We start from the raw sequence: 19,775 nt of genomic DNA, 5'->3' as shown, positions 1-19,775 counted from the left end.
ATATTATGTGCAAATTTCTAAAAACCTTACATTGATATTAATATCACCTTATTTCCTGATACCTCAGTGAAGAAACGTGGTCATTCATAATTGGCATACTGGTCCCTGACCTGGACAGCAGAAAAATCAGCCAGGGGACCCCTATTCCTGAACACTAGTCCTCTTATATCCCTCCCTCTGTTCCTCTTGTACATATATGGACTGCAGATGAGGATGGCTATTAACAGTTTAATATTCTTTAGAAAGTAGAAGATTGAAGGAAGATTTGACAGAGGTATACAAAACTGTGAGGCTTTTTCCACTGAGGTTGGGTGGGTCTACAACCAGAGGTCATGGCTAAAGGGTGAAAGGTGAGAAGTTTAAAGGGAACTTGAGGGGAAATTTCTTCACAGAGCGTCATGAGAGTGTGGAATGAGCTCCCAGCACAAGTTGTCCATGCAAGCTCTATTTCAACGTTTAAGAGAAGTTTGGATGGGTACATGGATAGTAGGGATGTGGAGGGCTATGGTCCCTGTGCAGGTCGTTGGGAGTAAGCAGTTTCAATGGTTTTTGACATGGACTAGATGGACCAAAGGGTCTGTTTCTGTGTTGTACTTCTCTATGACTCTATATCCTCAACCCATATTTGATAACTTTATCAATGGTCATTGCTGAGGTGATGTAGAAGATGAAGCACATGGCCTCTGCTTCTGTAACTGTAAACAAAGTGTAAATATTGTCCTCAGAAGGGGAAGGAGTGGGCAATGTCTGTTGCTTTAATGTCTGCTGGAAACTTATCAGTACCTATCCCAACATAACAATGCAGGGTAAAAATAGACTTTTGCTCAAATGGCTGGAATATTTTTCAGGTATAATGATTCTGTAGCAGATAGCTGTATCATAGTAGTTTAGGATTCATTTAAAAGGGGTCAAAATATAAATAAAGTAGCAGGTGTTTTGAAGCTGAAGATAAACAATTCCAATAGATGCATGATAAATAAATGGATTTTAATTCTACGAGCTTTAAGCCATGTTTGCCGGCTGCCACAGTTTAGGTTTGCACCTCGTTCTTGATGGTCCTCATTACTCTCAGCCTCAGTAGACGTTGTTATGCTTCTCTATGCTAGGTTAAGAGAAAGATAATCCAAGGACAGTGGTCTTTATCATTTTCCAATGAACTCTGTTGAAACATAGTTTTTTGACTGTTAGGTGAAGTCAGAATTAGTCTTAATTGCAATGATGTTCTGCTGTTAAATTTTCTCGAAAGTTACCTTTTTTTAGTAAAATAATTCCAGTAGGTAAACTAAGGCTGGATTGGTTCAATAATCCCTCAGAGCAGAATTAAAGGATGGAAACTAATGTAGAAGAAAAGGATTGAGAAGGGCAATGATGGCAAAAAAAGTCAAAATCAGGAGTATAAGAATAAAATAATATACCAGTGACCATCAATATTACAAACACTTACTTCTTCAGAGGACAGAGGCAGATGGGTGGTTGATGCTCGTGAAACAGCGGCTGAGCTAACTAGAATTCTGGGGCTTCCACTTCGAGGACTGGTGTCTTCACTCAGTGTCGACTCCTGTGTGCACAGAGATGAATTTCAATGCTGTTTATTTCATGAGAATGGTTGCGGCAAGGTTTCAAATCAAACTTCATTATTGAGTGCGAGTGAACACGAAGTGTTAGAAATTCCCCTTGAATGTTACTGCATTGGATATTTGTTATTGCAATCAATATTCATTTCTCATAGTGTCACGGAGCACCAACAGAGGCCATTTGGCTTATCTGTCCATGCTAACCATCAAATACCTGTCTATATAAATCCCATTTGTAATGGATATTTACTGGATATATTTTAATCATTGTGAGAGTGCCTGCCTCCACTACCCTCTCGGGTAATAGGTTTCAGATTGCTCTGTCCTCTGGGTGAAATGGTTCTTCCTCACATCCCTTCTAAACCACTTACCCCTAATCGTAAACCTATGTCTTTTAGTTTTAAATAGTCTGCTATGGGGACAAACTTCCTAACTTCTACCCTTTCTATGGCTGTCATAACTTTGTATTCACTGTCAAGATCTGCATCACCCCCCAATCCTTTTCTGCTCTGAAGCAGGAGAACCTAGCTTATCCAATCTTTTGTTTCTTCATTCCATTCAATGAAACTGAATGTCATATGATACTTACAACAGGGTGGCAATCCTATAAATTTCTATGCTCAGAGCTTCGCAATTATAATAGCAAGACGAACACAACAGTACAACTCTTGAATACACATTGTTTGGTATTGATAACTTGATTACCTTGGTACAAAAAAGGAACTCCTTCGCGATATAGTATTAGTTATGATCGAAAGATGGAACAAAGTTGCCATTCAGAAATATTTTTGCTCCTAATATTGTTTCTTCTTTCCTTATCCCAGGAAAGCATTGTTTTCTAGTTGTGGACCTTCATTTCATTGTCATATTCCAGCACCCTGATAAATTATTTAGTTGGGAGACTTGTAAAAGAATATTATCAAACTGTCCAGTTTTTGCAGTGGGTGAGGGAGGAGTAGTGGGTAGAAGTTTACCTCGTCAGTTAATGTCATGGATGAAATTCAAAATAGGGCACCATGTCTGGCCCCTTAGAGATGATGTGCCACCCCACTTAAGTTTGGCTAATAATGCTTCAGTAGGGGTTGCTCTATAGGTTCAACTGTTGTGCATAAAGGACCAGGATCTTGAACATGAAAACTGCAGCAAATGGCAGACATGATTTAATTAATGACAGTGTGTGTTAATCTGAACAGCTAATATGCTATACGTGAAAGAGAAAAACAATGAAATGCATAACATAAGAATAGTAGCAAATCAATAAAAGTATGATATTTGACTACACTCTAAGCATGTCTTTATACCATGATACTGGAGCAGTGATATCAACCATGTACTCAGTGCCTCTACTCCATGTTCAGTAACTTCTTTGCGCAAGCACATTATATGTGAAGAGGGCCACACATAACAAGGGTCTTGGCTCAAAACATTGACTGTTTATTCATTTCCATAGATGCTGCCTGACCTGCTCAGTTCCTCCAGCTTTTTGAGTGTGTATACATACAACCCCAGTTTGCGTGATGAGGTTTGCTGATTTTGACCAATGAGGTGTGCAGGCTTACTGTACCAGTCAGGTCACCATTTTCATAACATATTGTTCCTGTATAATACGAAACAGAACAATGGAGGGTTATTTTTAACATCCATTGTGTCTGTTATATACACTAACATGTCCTCGCTGGGGTTCTGTGCCTCTTTTGTTACATATTCTGTGAATCTTCAAAAGCCATAGAACATGCCCTCTATTGCAATTTTTAATCAAAGGCTCACTTATTGAAGTAATGTTGATTTTGTGATCAGACATTTCCCTGAAGTAATTTTATTGGTATAATGACTATGTTCACCTCAGTGAAGTTATATTCTTTTCAGTTGCCATTGTAGCTATCTGCCTTTAGATCAGAGTCACCAGAATTAGTCAAAACTTTCAATTAGCATATGGCCCATTTTAACTTACAGTCAGTGAATACAATGTTATAGTTCACTGCTTAATTGCATTTACTATTTGAGCTATATTTGCAGTCGAAGCTTGAAATTCATAATCTGCATGTAGTCATGTTTAGGGAAAAATAGTAACAATTTTTGCTTTACTCACATCTTACTAGATTGCTGCTGCTATGAGTGTGAGTGTGAAACTGTCATGTCCTGAATGCCTGTATAGTACCAAGTTCAAAGTAAATTTATTATCAAAGTACATACATGTCACCATATACAAATCTGAGATTCATTTTCTTGCGGGCATACTCAATAAATCCATAACAGAATAATAAGCATAATAGACTCACTGAAAGTCCGCACTAACTTGAGCATTCAGCCAGCGTGCAATGAACTGTGCAAAATCAAAAAGAAAGAAATAATAATAATAAATAAATAAATAAGCAATAAATATTGAGAACATGAGATGAAGAAGCCTTGAAAGTGAGTCCATAGGTTGTGGGAATAGTTCAGTGATGGGGCGAGTGAAGTTATCCCCTCTGGTTCAACAGCCTGATGGTTGAGGGGTAATAACTGTTCCTGAACCTGGTGGTGTGAGTCCTGAGGCTGTTGTACCTTCTTCCTGATGGCAGTCAGTTACCATACCTGTTCTTTTGGTCCACAGTTTGAGATTATTCGCATGCTTTCAGACCCATTATTGTTCCCTGATGATGAACACTAAGAGCACCCAGTCTTCATGTGGATTTGAACTGAGCTGCAAAGAAGGAGCTGATTGATACAGTTGAGATGTGACTGAATGGTATTTCTAGTCATTCAATACATCAAATACTGCCACAGCAATGTTTAGGAAATCTCAGGATCCTAAGTACTGGAGTCCTATTGAACAGGAAAATCACATGGTGTGCTCAGTAGTAGTGCAGCAATGACTAGTAATATAGGAGTTTGAAGACTAGCACATATGTTGATTACATATTTCGTCTTGCAAACAAACCACCACATGAGGTCCAATAACTTTTCTTGGAGGCTAAGTTCAAGTTGATCACATTGCTGTTTGATAGACTCTGGTCACTGTTGCAGAATATCTTTACACATTGACACACTTGTGTAACTATGTGTGGAGGCATATCATGGTGCTATTTAGTAGAAGGGTCATGTGCTGTGTCCGCTCTGTAACAATGTAATAATGACTAGTATACTCTATCTTTGCCAGTTTCAAGTCTTGGTATGAACATAGATTAGGGGTTTTGTCATGCAAATTAATCATTACTTTTTTGACTGACATCTACTTTGGTTTGAGGAACCTGTTGGTCTGAAGACCTTGTTATGCTTCTTGGCTGTGTGCTGTTTTGGGGTGGGGACTTAGACCCTGCACAGCAGAATAGCCCAATAGCACAAAATGCTCAAGGCACAGCCCAGGGACCATTCTAGACATTTGAGAAGAAAAGGACTTTAAAAAAAAATACTGTATATATTCAATCCTAACTGCCGTAGAAAGTTTTCAGTGTGAAATCGGATCATTCTCTGCATTTCTCTGGTCTGGTTAGAAAGGAGCTGCAGGGAATAGCTGTTGACCACAAAGATTCAAGATTCAAGATTGTTTAATGTAATTTTCAGTACATGAGTGTAAAGGAGAATGAAATAATTGTTACTCCAGATCCAATACAACACTAAAAAACACAAAAGATAAAGAACACAATAATGATGTAAAAACACAATAAATATAAATACATAAAATGGCTTTTATACGTAGATTGATTGTATGTCCATAAAGTGACACTAGGCTGTAGATAGGTGATTGACAGGAGTTAGTAAAGTAGTGGTTGGAGGTGTAGCCAAACAGTTGCTTGGGGAAAGTAACTGTTTTGAGTCTGGTGGTCCTGGTGTGGATGCTACATAATCTGCTCCTTGATGGGAGTGGGACGAACAGTCCATAAGCAGGGTGAGCGGGATCCTTCATGATGCTACTGGCCCTTTTCCGGCACCTTTCTATATGTATGTCTTTGATGGCGGGTAGGCTGGTTCCGGTGATGCTTAACCACTAAGCCAATCGCACTTCTCAATGCCCCTGTATAAATCAAAGATCCTGTTCTTTTCAGGGGTTTCATTCAGCCAATTGTCTCCTGCCAAGCAGTAGCCCAGATGTGCCAAAGCATCTCTGAGTCGTTTGTATCCACTGTAATGGAAGTTATCCATCAGGTCAAAGGTTGGAGAGTTTCACCATGCAGCAAAGAACCAGCTGAGCAGTGCACTTGGTGGTCAGAAAATTGAAGATGGATGTTCAATGTATAGCACCACTGATGGGCAAAGCATTCATCTTCCAACCCGATACTAGAATCTTCGGTAATTGCTTGTAGGAAGATCAGGCTCATTCTTTAAATTTACTAATGCTTAATTTAAGTAGTTACGCTCACCCACTGCTTGATAAACTGGATTTAGATTACCCAGCACAATGTATTGCTTCCAATATGTGAAGCTTTTCAGTCAATTTATCAACTTGTAATGTAAAATAATTCATCTAAAACTGGATTTTTTCCCACTTGCACAGCTAAAAGCACAAATGTTTCCAATACCAGAAACAAATTAATTCTACAGGGCTTTCTACAAATCTTTTAAAATGCTTTGAATTCCACAGAGGATAAAAAATCCACTGAAAAGAGTTATTTAAAAGCATTAGTTGCATACAATTGTTTGGAAACAAATGGCTGAGTTTCTTGGTTTATTCAGTTGTCAGTTTTAGCAATTGTTTCCCAAATGAGAACACTATATTATTTCCAATTATTATGAACTTTGAAAGGGATTGTGACATTTTGTGACAAAGTTTTGGACAAATGCCATCTATAATGTCATTAGTACAAGTTGAAGTAATTTGGAATGACTTTAAAAATCTCCATTGCTAACATTATAAACCACCACTCCCCATTACATAATGCAGCTTTATTTGAATCTTTCAAATACATTGGCTATTGATTGCCTACATTAACATGAGCAGTGGATACCATAATGTCGACTATATACAGCCAATGAATGAGGTTCCCATGGCCATTTTGACAAGCAACATCATCACTATTATCACCAGCTCTGACAGGGCAGAGAGTTGGCTTGTGGCATTTAAACACAGCCTCTAGTCTTGGTCATGAGCTCAAAATTTAGGAGCTCATGCAATAGAGAAATATGCATCTTTGTTGACTTGTATCTAGAAGTTATTGATGACACATGTAGTTAATCTGTTTCTATAATCCTCTGCCTACTATTGAAAGAAGCCAATAACATTAAATGTTTGCTGTAATTTGGTGGCAGAAAGCTTTTGTATTAAATGATAGTCTTCTAATTTGACAATCTTAATTTTCTTAAAATGAATGCCCATCAATTAGTTAGGTGTGCGCTCCTATTCACACCTGATGTATCAAAACTGTGGCAGTTTGAATGGACCATTTGGTTATGGGATTGCTAATCTTCTACCAATTATGTTAAATCTGTGTACCCTGGTTCTTAACCCCTCTGCTTGGGGAAACAGCTAATTCTTTTTCACCCTGTGGTAACTCCACCACATCTGTCATATAGAAATTTGTTTATTAATAATTATTGCTGTTTTAAGGTTGTAACACTTTAGAATGGTAACATAACTAATCGTACTTTATATGTAGCAACAATATTTGATATGCAGTACTGTGCGAATGTCTTTAGCGCATGTAAAAAGAATTCTGTAAAGCGAAGATGCTTTCAAAAATAATGAAATAAAAAGTTTTGAAATATCAAAAAATTACTATAAAAGAGCAGTAAACAGTAAAAAAATAAATCAAATCAACATTTGGTGTGGCCACCCTTTGCTTTTAAAACTGCATCAGTTTTCTTAGGTACTGTACACTGTTGAGCAGTTTGATAAGAAAATTAGCTGGTAGGTTGTTCCAAACATCTTGGAGAACTTGCCACAGTTCTTCCACAGGCTTTGGGTACCTCGCTTGCTTCTGGCTCTCCAGGTAATCCCAGACAGCCTCGATGGTGTAGAGATCAGGGATCTGTGGAGGCCATACTATCTGAAACTCGAGGGTACAGATTTTTGCACAGTACTGTAGAAGCTATCAGAGAAGATATCTGATGACAAGAAAACAAGTTCTGATGGTTTGTGTGGGAGCTCTGGAAATAACTGAGGGAATGGAACGGAAGGGAATGCTCTGAAAACTGACATATACTGGATGGGCTAACTGGCCTCCTGTGTTGTTAGGACACCTGAGTCATTTTTAATGAAGTTTTTAAATTAATTTCTCACTGGTCTATAACTAAATAAATTAATAGAGCAGGTAAATGAATAACAGAGTAATTGAAAGATCAGAATCCAGAAAAATTATTTAATTTACAAACAGTAAATGTGAACAACAGTAGAATAAACGTTTACAGAACTGTGTTGCTGTGCTCACAGGTTAGTTGAGCAAGTTGAAATCCCAGATTATTCTTCGCAGTAAATACATGTGAAGTGCAATCCGATGAGTCACTAATCTGAGTATGGCAATCCTGTACAAAGAATCTACACCAAGTTAAAATAGTGTGCTTGAGCTGCTCATATTCTGTTTATGGTGCACAATGGAATCAAGTTTAATTATTCTCTTTGTTTTACTCAGACACGTCACTGAAGGCTACAGACTGCCACACTGAACCATCAAGCCGCTAAACTGGATTGAAACACTCGACTAGAAATGACATTTTAAAATCTGAAGGAAATTTTCAAGCACTGAATATTTACTTAATTCATTGTTAGAGGGATGCTGTTGGAGGGCATTACTGGGGAACAATGGAGTTTATCCACCTGGCTGGATACTGGTGCAAGCAGATTAAGCTGTCTGTTATATGTACTGTCTGTTTTGTCTTTTATTGGTTCAACTGGAAGTCAAAGTATGCAGCAAGTTATGCTTGTGTCAAATCCCTTTTCAGGAGGGCTAGCTTAAGATGACTCCCAGTGAGTTGAGATGGAGAACAAGATAGTGGGGATAGAGCAGTAAAGACCTTTCTCTCAATGTGATTTGTAAATACTGTACATTTGACGCAGCAAAGCTGATGACATCTGATCTCAGAACGTCAAACTTCACTTGATTTGCCCACCATCTCTGTGATTTGGAGTCAAGCTCTTCCAAACCACGAAAGGCTTCTCTGACATCTTACTGCAAGTGAGAAAAATGCTTTTGAGGAGTCTCAACCATGGCAGTGAATAAAAATCCCTTACCATCAACTGGCACTTATCTCACTCAGAGACACAGGAGGATGAATAATAAACATCTGATTATACTTCTGAGTCTGTGATGGAGGCACCGTGTTGTAGCAAAGCAAAGAGAACCATATAGATCATTTAACTGGGATGTGCTAAATTTACTACCTTTCCTTTAACTGACACCCCAACTGTAGTAGTGAAAACTACAGAATATGCATATAAAGGATCACAGCTTTAGCTGTGATCGTGTCCTCAGTGCGAGTGATCAAGTTTCTTTCCATATAGACCAGAAATTGGATCACTTATATTGATTTATTTTAATTAAGCAGTGACTGATCCAAATTTGTGTTTACCTGGAGAGGAATGCACCAGCAAATATATCTGCGTGAAATCATGTCAATTGTGAAATTGTACTGAGTGTTTGAGATCTACATCAGTACACCTCACTTTTTCCTCTGCATCAGAGATATGCCTACATAAATTGAAGCTCAAAGCACCACAGAAGCATCATGGAGCAGTCTCGGCAGAATAGAATCAATCACATTATGTTCTTGCTTTGTCCCTGTTTCCAAGGACTTTCAGCTGACATTGGATGACCTGATTACTCAGCCTTGCCACTGAATAGAGGCTACTCAAACATCTTTCAAATTCTCAGAGAGTGTGCTACAACTGATAGCATTTAACTTCTGAGCTGTTCATTCAATGAGTGCCTGAGTGGTGATACTACAGACATCACATCATCACTGGAGTTTTTTGAGGATATTAGGATCCAGAACCCAAGGGTACAAGACAAGGGCCTGTCTAATTACAGAGAAGCTATCCACACAGTATTCAAAGATACTACGTCATTGGAGTTGTCTGATGAATTATGCACCGGCAGGCTCAAGTTTTCCAGGCATTCATCACCTGATATAGTGACAACTTAGAAACACAGAAACGTAGAAAACCTACAGCACAATAGAAGACCTTCAGCCCACAAAGCTGTGCTGAACACATCCTTACCTTAGAAATTACCTCAGGTTACCCGTAGCCCTCTATTTTCGTAGCTCCATGTACCTACCCAGGAGTCTCTTAAAAGACCCTATCGTATCCGCCTCCACCGTCATTGCCGGTAGCCCATTCCACACACTCACCATTCTCTGCGTAAAAAAACTTACCCCTGACATCTCCTCTGTACCTACTTACAAGCACCTTAAAACTGTGCCCTCTCATGCTAGCCATTTCAGCCCTGGGAAAAAGCCTCTGACTATCCACACAATCAATGTCTCTCATCATCTTATATACCTCTATCAGATCACCTCTCATCTTCTGTCGCTCCAAGGAAAAAATGCCGAGTTCCCTCAACCTATTCTCATGAAACATGCTCCCCAATCAAGGCAACATCCTTGCAAATCTCCTCTGCACCCTTTCTATGGTTTCTACGTCTTTCCTACAGTGAGGTGACGAGAACTGAGCACAGTACTCCAAGTGGGTTCTGACCAAGTTCCTATATAGCTGAAACATTACCTCCCGGCTCCTAAACTCAATCCCATGATTGGCCAATGCACCGTACGCCTTCTTAACCACAGAGTCAACCTGTGCAGCTGCTTTGAGTGTCCTATGGACTCGGACCCCAAGATCCCTCCGATCCTCCACACTGCCAAGAGTCTTACCATTAATACTATATTCTGTCATCATGTTTGACCTACCAAAATGAACCACCTCACACTTATCTGGGTTGAACTCCATCTGCCACTTCTCAACCTATTTTTGCATCCTATCGATGTCCCCCAGTAACCTCTGTCAGCCCTCCACACTATCCTCAACACCCCCAACCTTTGTGTCATCAGCAAACTTACTAACCCATCCCTCCACTTCTTCATCCAGGTCATTTATAAAAATCACAAAGAGTAGGGGTCCCAGAACAGATCCCTGAGGCACACCACTGGTCATCAACCTCCATGCAGAATATGACCCATCTACAACCACTCTTTTCCTTCTGTGGGCAAGCCAGTTCTGGATCCACAAAGCAATGTCCCTTTGGATCCCATGCCTCCTTAATTTCTCAATAAGCCTTGCATGGGGTACCTTGTCAAATGCCTTGCTGAAATCCATATACACTACATCTACCGCTCTACCTTCATCAATGTGTGTAGTCACATCCTCAAAAAATCCAATCAGGCTCGTAAGGCACGACCTGCCCTTGACAAAGCCATGCCGACTATTCCTAATCATATTACGCCTCTCCAAATGTCTATAAATCCTGCCTCTCAGGATCTTCTCCATCAACTTACCAAGCATTGAATTAAGACTCACTGGTCTATAATTTCCTGGGCTATCTCTACTCCCTTTCTTGAATAAGGGAACAACATCCGCAACCTTCCAGTCCTCCGGAACCTCTCCTGTCCCTATTGATGATGCAAAGATCATCACCAGAGGCTCAGCAATCTCCTCCCTTGCCTCCCACAGTAGCCTGGGGTACATCTCGTCCAGTCCCGGTGACTTATCCAACTTGATGCTTTCCAAAAGCTCCAGCACATCCTCTTCCTTAATATCTACATGCTCAAGCTTTTCAGTCCGCTGCAAGTCATCCCTACCATCACCAAGATCCTTTCCCGTAGTGAATACTGAAGCAAAGTATTCATTAAGTACTTCTGCTATCTCCTCCGGTTCCATACACACTTTTCGACTGTCACACTTGATTGGTCCTAATCTCTCACGTCTTATCCTCTTGCTCTTCACATAATTGTAGAATGCCTTGGGGTTTTCCTTAATCCTGTCCGCCTAGGCCTTCTCATGGCGCCTTCTGGCTCTCCTAATTTCATTATTAAGCTCCTTCCTATTAGCCTTATAATCTTCTAGATCTCTATTATTACCTAGTTTTTTGAACCTTTTGTAAACTCTCTTCTTCTTGACTAGATTTACAGAAGCCTTTGTACACCCCAGTTCCTGTACACTACCATCCTTTCTCTGTCTCATTTCGAACGTACCTATGCAGAACTCCATGCAAGTATCCCCTGAATACTTGCCACATTACTTCCATACGTTTCCCTGAGAACATCTTTTTCCAACTTATGTTTCCAGGTTCCTGCCTGATAGCCTCATATTTCCCCTTACTCCAATTAAATGCTTTCCAGCTTCTCTGTTTCTATCCCTCTCCAATGCTATGGTAAAGGAGTTAGAATTATGATCACTATCTCCAAAATGCTCTCCCACTGAGAGACCTGAAACCGGACCAGGTTCATTTCCCAATACCAGATCAAGTACAGCTTCTCCTCTTGTAGGCTTATCTACATATTGTGTCAAGAAACCTTTCTGAACACACCTAACAAGCTCCACCCCATCTAAGCCCCTCACTCTAGGGACATACCTATCGATATCTGGGAAATTAAAATCTCCCACCACAACAATCCTGTTATTATTACACCTTTGCAGAATCTGTCTCCCTATCTGCTCCTCGATATCCCTGTTACTATTGGATGGTCTATAAAAAACTCCCAGTAGCGTTATTGACCCCTTCCTGTTCCTAATTTCCAACCACAGAGACTCCGTAGACAATCCCTCCATGACTTCCTCCTTTTCTGCCGCCGTGACACTATCTCTGATCAACAGTGGCATGCCCCCACCTCTTTTGCCTCCCTCCCTGTCCTTTCTGAAACATCTAAAGCCTGGCACTCTAAGTAACCATTCCTGCCCCTGAGCCATCCAAGTCTCTGTAATGGCCACAACATCATAGCTCCAAGTACTGATCCACACTCTAAGCTCATCCACTTCGTTCATAATACTCCTTGCATTAAAATAGACATATCTTAAACCTTCGGTCTGAGCACGTCCTTTCTCTATCACCTGCCTACCCTCCCTCTCGCACTTGCAGGAGATTCTTTGGCCTCCCACTTCAGCTTTGTCTGAGGTCAAGGTAACCATAACTCTAGGCTTTGTGTCCAGGATCATTCCAGATAGCATCAGCAGATCTTTCACATATTTCCCAGCTCCCTCCAGCCTCAGTAAAGCCACAGACTCTCTCCTACCAAAGGATTTCACCCTGATTTCAGTTCAGAGAAGGTGGCATTTTGGGCATTGGAATTTTCCAGCGTTGTTGACAGAGTTCTGACAGTAACCCCAGAACTATTTTCAGCAGCAAATTTCATTCCTCAATGTACTTGATCATAGAAAGAATGAAAAGAATTTTTTGATGCTCAGTGCTTGATGAAAGACCCAGGTGAGGATGGTAAGGACCCCAGTGCTGGAGTATCCAAGACTAGAATCGAAACATGATTTCAAGTCTGAAACAAGAATTCTTGACTAGATGCTAGACGAGAATCCAAATGAGACAGAAATCCTAAACGCAGTGACAGACTGAACCAGAGCTGAGCTGACGATTGAGCTCTGAACCTGAGTTCAGGCGCTCTTTAAATATCCAAATCTTGGTGCCAAAACATGGCCACCAATTAGCAGAACAGACCAGAATCTTTAGAAGGACCCTGCCAGCTATCCATACTTTGGAGAATTGGAGTGCCTAAACTTTGGAGGTTGTCGCGGTCAGTTGTGTACTATAACTCAATACCATGTTTCTTGTAGTATCCATAAGTCCTTCATCCAGAGGGAGTCCACACTGCTGAACATTTTCAATGACCTTCAGCACCCAGAGGGATGGATCCTAGTGGAGGTGGGGGAAGACTACCCTACCTTCATGGCTCCTCACACCACAACTGTGCAGTGCCGAAAAATCAAAGCACAAATCATAATGGAAAATGCCATTAGTTTCCTGAAGATGAGATTCCTTTAGAACAGGGGTACCCAGTTATACGCATCCTGCTGCATCTGGGGAGGGAGTTGGTGTGCAGTCTAACAGTGAGTGATTGTCTTAGTCGCTTTTCTTATGATTGCAAGACCCTATTGGATATTGTTAATGTGGAGTGCTGGGGGGCAGTTAGGCACTTCGTCCAAGCTGGAGTCAACACTGCTCCCCAGCATTTGGCTGCATGCTGTTACAACATTTATGGACTCAGGGTCTTGGACTGTATATTTTTTGTGTGACTGTATTTTAGTGATATTTTATACGTGCTTGCTTTCTTCTATGTGTTTGTTATATGTGCCTTGTACTGTGCATGACTGTTGCACTTTGGCCCTGAAGTAAGACTGTTTCATGGGTATTCATGTATAGTTGAATAACAATAAAATTTTTAAAAGGATCTTGTGCTTGCCTGGCGTATATGATGAATAAACTCTTCTCGGGCTTCCGGTCGGGCACAGATAGCAATAATAACTGACGTTTCGACAAACTCTGCCATCTTCATCAGGGATGATGCCTGGGCATGTCTATTCTGGTGGTATCTATACCCCTATTATCTGTGCTTCCTTATTGGTCTGTCCTCATCCAATCAGTTTTACATTGTCTTTATCTAATGTACAAACAAATTCCAGTTCGTACTTAGAATGAGACCTTTGTCTTAGTTAAAATTAATTTCCTTCACTAGGCGATCCGAAAACCCATTGGCGTGACACAGTAGTTTTGTGCCGTCAAAGTCAATCCCATGGCCATTGCGGATGCAGTGTTCTGCTACCACCGATTTCTCCAGGTACCCAAACAGGTACAACTCCTGTGCTCTTTGATGTGGGTTTCCACCGTGTGTCCCATCTAGCCGATATACACTGCTTCACATTCACAGGGAATCCTGTAAGCACCAGCTGACCTGAGTTCCAGGTCATCTTCCACCCACATAAGCTGTGACTTGAGATTCCCTATGAGTTTGTAGATGGTATTAATCTGGTATTTCTTCAGGATCCTGGCAATCTTTCCAGAAACTGTGGAAATATAGGGAAATAGGTGGTAGCGACGGGTTCCTCCTCGTTGTTAGGTTTCCTGGTTTTACCATTGGCCCAACTGATTTCCTTCACCTTGTAGCCATTCTGTAGGAACGTCATGCAAAATTGTCTTATTTCCTCGGGGAGACACAAACCTGCTGTGTATCTAATAAACTTTATTAGGTACACCTGTACACCTGTTCATTATCTCAGAAATGGTTAATTTCCTTGATCAGAATGATATGCACAAGGTAGGAAGATGCATATAGGAGATACAATTCCAAGCCAATGAATCCAAACTCATTTAGCAAGGAGAATTTGCGGATTAAAATCCATGTACCATGATGAGCTCATTAAAATCGAAGCAACTGTGCTATTTTATCACCTCATGGTACATGGAGCAGACTAACAATGTTACCCCGTAGAAGCAGCACTCTTCACTCAATAATTGGCTGTACCTACAGAGTCATGCTTTCTGCACACACAATCACTTTTTGATTAATAGAGACACAAGACCCAGCAGATGCTGTAATCAGGAGCAAAAACAAACTGCTGGATCAGGTGCAGCCTGACTCGCTGAGCACCACCAACTGTTTGTTTTTCATTTTTGACTTCCAATTTTTTAATCCAGACTGTCCCTCCTATTCTTGCTGTTTTGAGAGCGGGCAACATGGAGCAGATATTTCATCTCACCATATTGCTTGCTGTGTTTCTCAGCCTCTCCAATGCATCCTCAGCCACAGATGTTGCTATGATTGGTATTGAACCAATTGGAACAAACAGGTGGGAACAACCAAAAGACAGCAATTAACTTTTGAGTTGAAAGTCACACACAATCTTTGTCAAAATAATGTGACACCTCTCATCAGGCAAATTTTTCACAATCACACACTTTGCTTTTGTTTTTAATGGGTGAACATTACTCATTATCATGTGGCAATTTACTTCGACTTTTGAACATTGAACTTTGAACAATCAAGGATTTGATGAAGCAAATTTACATCATAAACATAAGATAATCAACTTTCCCAGCTCAGGCATGACAACAAAAGTGTCGACGGCAGTAGCAGCTCCACCAGCCCAAGTTATCCCAGCACCCTGTTTTTTAACCTGAAGGAGAAGCATCTGAATGTCAGTAGTGCCTTGAGAGTCACTTGCTCCAAAGCAAAATCAAATCACAGAAAATGAAACAAAGTCAGTTTACTATCACCGACATGTGACATGAAATTTGTGACACAAAACTAAGACATCACCACAGCAAGTTCTTTGGGGCAGATCCTAGGCCTAACCATCTTTAAATGATACTTTAATATCTTCCTTCCACCATAAGATCAAAAATAAGGATGCTTGCTAATGATTGCACAATATACATGCAATTCCATTAGCAACTCCCCAGCAAATATAGCATGCTACATCCAGCAAGATCTAAATAACATGGTTACTTATATGGTTGATAAGTGACATGTACCATTTGTGACTTAAAAGAGCTAGACAATGAACATCTAAATTGCAGGGGCCCTGGCAGATATATTTAAAATGTCAGTATCGAGCTTGGATACATACTGTACACGGAATTATGATGTAGTGGCCATTACAGAGACTTGGCTGGCACCAGAGCAGGAATGGATTCTCAATATTCCTGGATTTCAGTGCTTTAAAAGGGATAGAGAGGGCGGAAGGGGAGGAGGGGTGGTATTACTGGTCAGGGATACTATTACAGCTACAGAAAGGGTAGGTAATGTAGCAGGATCCTCCTTTGAGTCAGTATGGGTGGAAGTCAGGAACAGGAAGGGAGCAGTTACTCTATTGGGGGTATTCTATAGGATCCCTGGTAGCAGCAGAGATACAGAGGAGCAGATTGGGAGGCAGATTTTGGAAAGAAGCAAAAATAACAGGGTTGTTAGCATGGGTGACTTTAACTTCCCTAATATTGATCGGCACCTGATTAGTTCCAAGGGTTTAGATGGGGCAAAGTTTGTTAAGTGTGTCCAGGACGGATTCCTGTCACAGTATGTGGACAGGCTGACTAGGGGGAATGCCATACTAGATCTAGTACTAGGTAATGAACCGGGTCAGATCACAGATCTCTCAGTGGGTGAGCATCTGGGGGACAATGACCACCGCTCCCTGGCCTTTAGCATTATCATGGAAAAGGATAGAATCAGAGAGGACAGGAAAATTTTTAATTGGGGAAGGGCAAATTAAGAGGCTATAAGGCTAGAACTTGCGGGTGTGAATTGGGATGATGTTCTTGCAGGGAAATGTATGATGGACATGTGGTCGATGTTTAGAGATCTCTTGCAGGATGTTAGGGATAAATTTGTCCTGGTGAGGAAGATAAAGAATGGTAGGGTGAAGGAACCATGGGTGACAAGTGAGGTGGAAAATCTAGTCAGGCGGAAGAAGGCAGCATACACGAGGTTCAGGAAGCAAGGATCAGATGGGTCTATTGAGGAATATAGGGAAGTAAGAAAGGAGCTTAAGAAGGGGCTGAGAAGACCAAGAAGGGGGCATGAGAAGGCCTTGGCAAGTAGGGTAAAGGAAAACCCCAAGGTATTCTTCAATTATGTGAAGAAAAAAAGGATGACAGAAGTGAAGGTAGGACCGATTAGAGATAAAGGTGGGAAGATGTGCCTGGAGGCTGTGGAAGTGAGAGAGGTCCTCAATGAAAACTTCTCTTCGGTATTCACCAATGAGAGGGAACTTGATGATGGTGAGGACAATATGAGTGAGGGTGATGTTCTGGAACATGTTGATATTAAGGGAGAGGAGCTGTTGGAGTTGTTAAAATACATTAGGACGGATAAGTCCCTGGGGCTGACGGAATATTCCCCAGGCTGCTCCATGAGGCAAGAGAAGAGATTGCTGAGCCTCTGGCTAGGATTTTTATGTCCTTGTTGTCCACGGGAATGGTACCGGAGGATTGGAGGGAGGCGAACGTTGTCCCCTTGTTCAAAAAAGGTAGTAGGGATAGTCCGGGTAATTATAGACCAGTGAACCTTATGTCTGTGGTGGGAAAGCTGTTGGAAAATATTCTTAGAGGTAGGATCTCTGGGCATTTAGAGAATCATGGTCTGATCAGGGACAGTCAGCATAGCTTTGTGAAGGGCAGATCGTGTCTAACAAGCCTGATAGAGGTCTTTGAGGAGGTGACCAGGCATATAGATGAGGGTAGTGCAGTGGATGTGATGTATATAGATTTTAGTAAGGCATTTGACAAGGTTCCACATGGTAGGCTTATTCAGAAAGTCAGAAGGCATGGGATCCAGGGAAGTTTGGCCAGGTGGATTCAGAATTGGCTTGCATGCAGAAGGCAGAGGGTCGTGGTGGAGGGAGTACATTCAGATTGGATGGATTGTGACTCGTGGTGTCCCACAAGGATCTGTTCTGGGGCCACTACTTTTCATGATTTTTATTAATGACCTGGATGTGGGGTTAGAATTGTGGGTTGGCAAGTTTGCAGATGACACAAAGGTTGATGGTGTTGTAGATAGTGTAGAGGATTGTCAAAGATTGCAGAGAGATATTGATAGGATGCAGAAGTGGGCCGAGAAGTGGCAGATGGAGTTCAACCTGGAGAAGTGTGAGGTGGTACACTTTGGAAGGACAAACTCCAAGGCAGAGTACAAAGTAAATGGCAGGATACTTGGTAGTGTGGAGGAGCAGAGGGATCTGGGGGTACATGTCCATAGATCCCTGAAAGTTGCCTCACAGGTAGATAGGGTAGTTACGAAAGCTTATGGGCTGTTAGCTTTCATAAGTCAAGGGATAGAATTTAAGAGTCGCGATGTAATGATGCAGCTCTATAAAACTCTGGTTAGGCCACACTTGGAGTACTGTGTCCAGTTCTGGTCGCCTCACTATAGGAAGGGTGTGGAAGCATTGGAAAGGGTACAGAGGAGATTTACCAGGAAGCTGCCTGGTTTAGAGAGTATGCATTATGATCAGAGATTAAGGGAGCTAGAGCTTTACTCTTTGGAGAGAAGGAGGATGAGAGGAGACATGATAGAGGTGTACAAGATAATAAGAGGAATAGATAGAGTGGATAGCCAGCGCCTCTTCCCCAGGGCACCACTGCTCAATGCAAGAGGACATGGCTTTAAGGTAAGGGGTGGGAAGTTCAAGGGGGATATTAGAGGAAGGTTTTTTACTCAGAGAGTGGTTGGTGCGTGGAATGCACTGCCTGAATCAGTGGTGGAGGCAGATACACTAGTGAAGTTTGAGAGACTACGAGACAGGTATATGGAGGAATTTAAGATGGGGGCTTATATGGGAGGCAGGATTTGAGTGTTGGCACAACATTGTGGGCCGAAGGGCCTGTAATGTGCTGTACTATTCTATGTTCTATGTATCTACAGGTGAGGTGCTGGAGGATTGGAGGTTAGCTCATGTTGTTCCATTGTTTAAAAAAGGCTCTAAAAGAAATCCAGGAAATTATAGGCCAGTAAGTTTGATGTCAGTACTAGGTAAATTATTGGAAGGAGTACTAAGAGATAGGATCTACAAGCATTTGGATAGACAGGGACTTATTAGGGAGAGTCAACATGGCTTTGTGCGTGGTAGGTCATGTTTAACCAATCTATTGGAGTTTTTCGAGGAGGTTACCAGGAAAGTGGATGAAGAGAAGGCAGTGGATGTCGTCTACATGGACTTCAGTAAGGCCTTTGACAAGGTCCCGCATGGGAGGTTAGTTAGGAAGATTCAGTCGCTAGGTATACATGGAGAGGTAGTAAACTGAATTAGACATTGGCTCAATGGAAGAAGCCAGAGAGTGGTAGTGGAGGATTGCTTCTCTGAGTGGAGGCCTGTGACTAGTGGTGTGCCACAGGGATCAGTGCTGGGTCCATTGTTATTTGTCATCTATATCAATGATCTCGATGATAATGTGGTAAGTTGGATCAGCAAATTTGCTGATGATACAAAGATCGGAGGTGAAGTGGACAGTGAGGAAGGTTTTCAAAGCTTGCAGAGGGATTTGTCCCAGCTGGACAAATGGGCTGCAAAATGGCAGATGGAGTTTAATATAGACAAGTGTGAGGTATAGCACTTTGGAAGGACAAACCAAGGTAGAACATACAAGGTAAGTGGTAGGGCACTGAGGAGTGCAGTAGAACAGAGGGATCTGGGAATACAGATACAAAATTCCCTAAAAGTGGCATCACAGGTAGACAGGGTCGTAAAGAGAGCTTTTGGTACATTGGCCTTTATAAATCAAAGTATTGAGTATTAGAGTTGGAATGTTATGGTAAGGTTGTATAAGGCATTAGTGAGGGCGAATTTGGGGTATT

General features: G+C 41.4%; 1 protein-coding gene across 2 annotated transcripts in view; it reads right to left on the bottom strand.

The window, feature by feature from the left end:
• The window catches only part of samd14 (sterile alpha motif domain containing 14), a 177,644-nt gene that overhangs the window by 9,532 nt on the left and 148,337 nt on the right, over positions 1-19,775 (bottom strand). For both annotated transcript variants that reach the window (XM_063037747.1, XM_063037746.1), the window contains exon 8: positions 1,445-1,558. In XM_063037747.1, coding sequence (XP_062893817.1) covers positions 1,445-1,558 — 114 coding nt within the window. The remainder of the gene's footprint in view (positions 1-1,444; positions 1,559-19,775) is intronic.

This window comes from Mobula hypostoma, chromosome X1, assembly GCF_963921235.1.
Source record: "Mobula hypostoma chromosome X1, sMobHyp1.1, whole genome shotgun sequence".
Classification (NCBI taxonomy): Eukaryota; Metazoa; Chordata; class Chondrichthyes; order Myliobatiformes; family Myliobatidae; genus Mobula; species Mobula hypostoma.
This window is presented reverse-complemented; position numbering and strand designations above follow the sequence as displayed.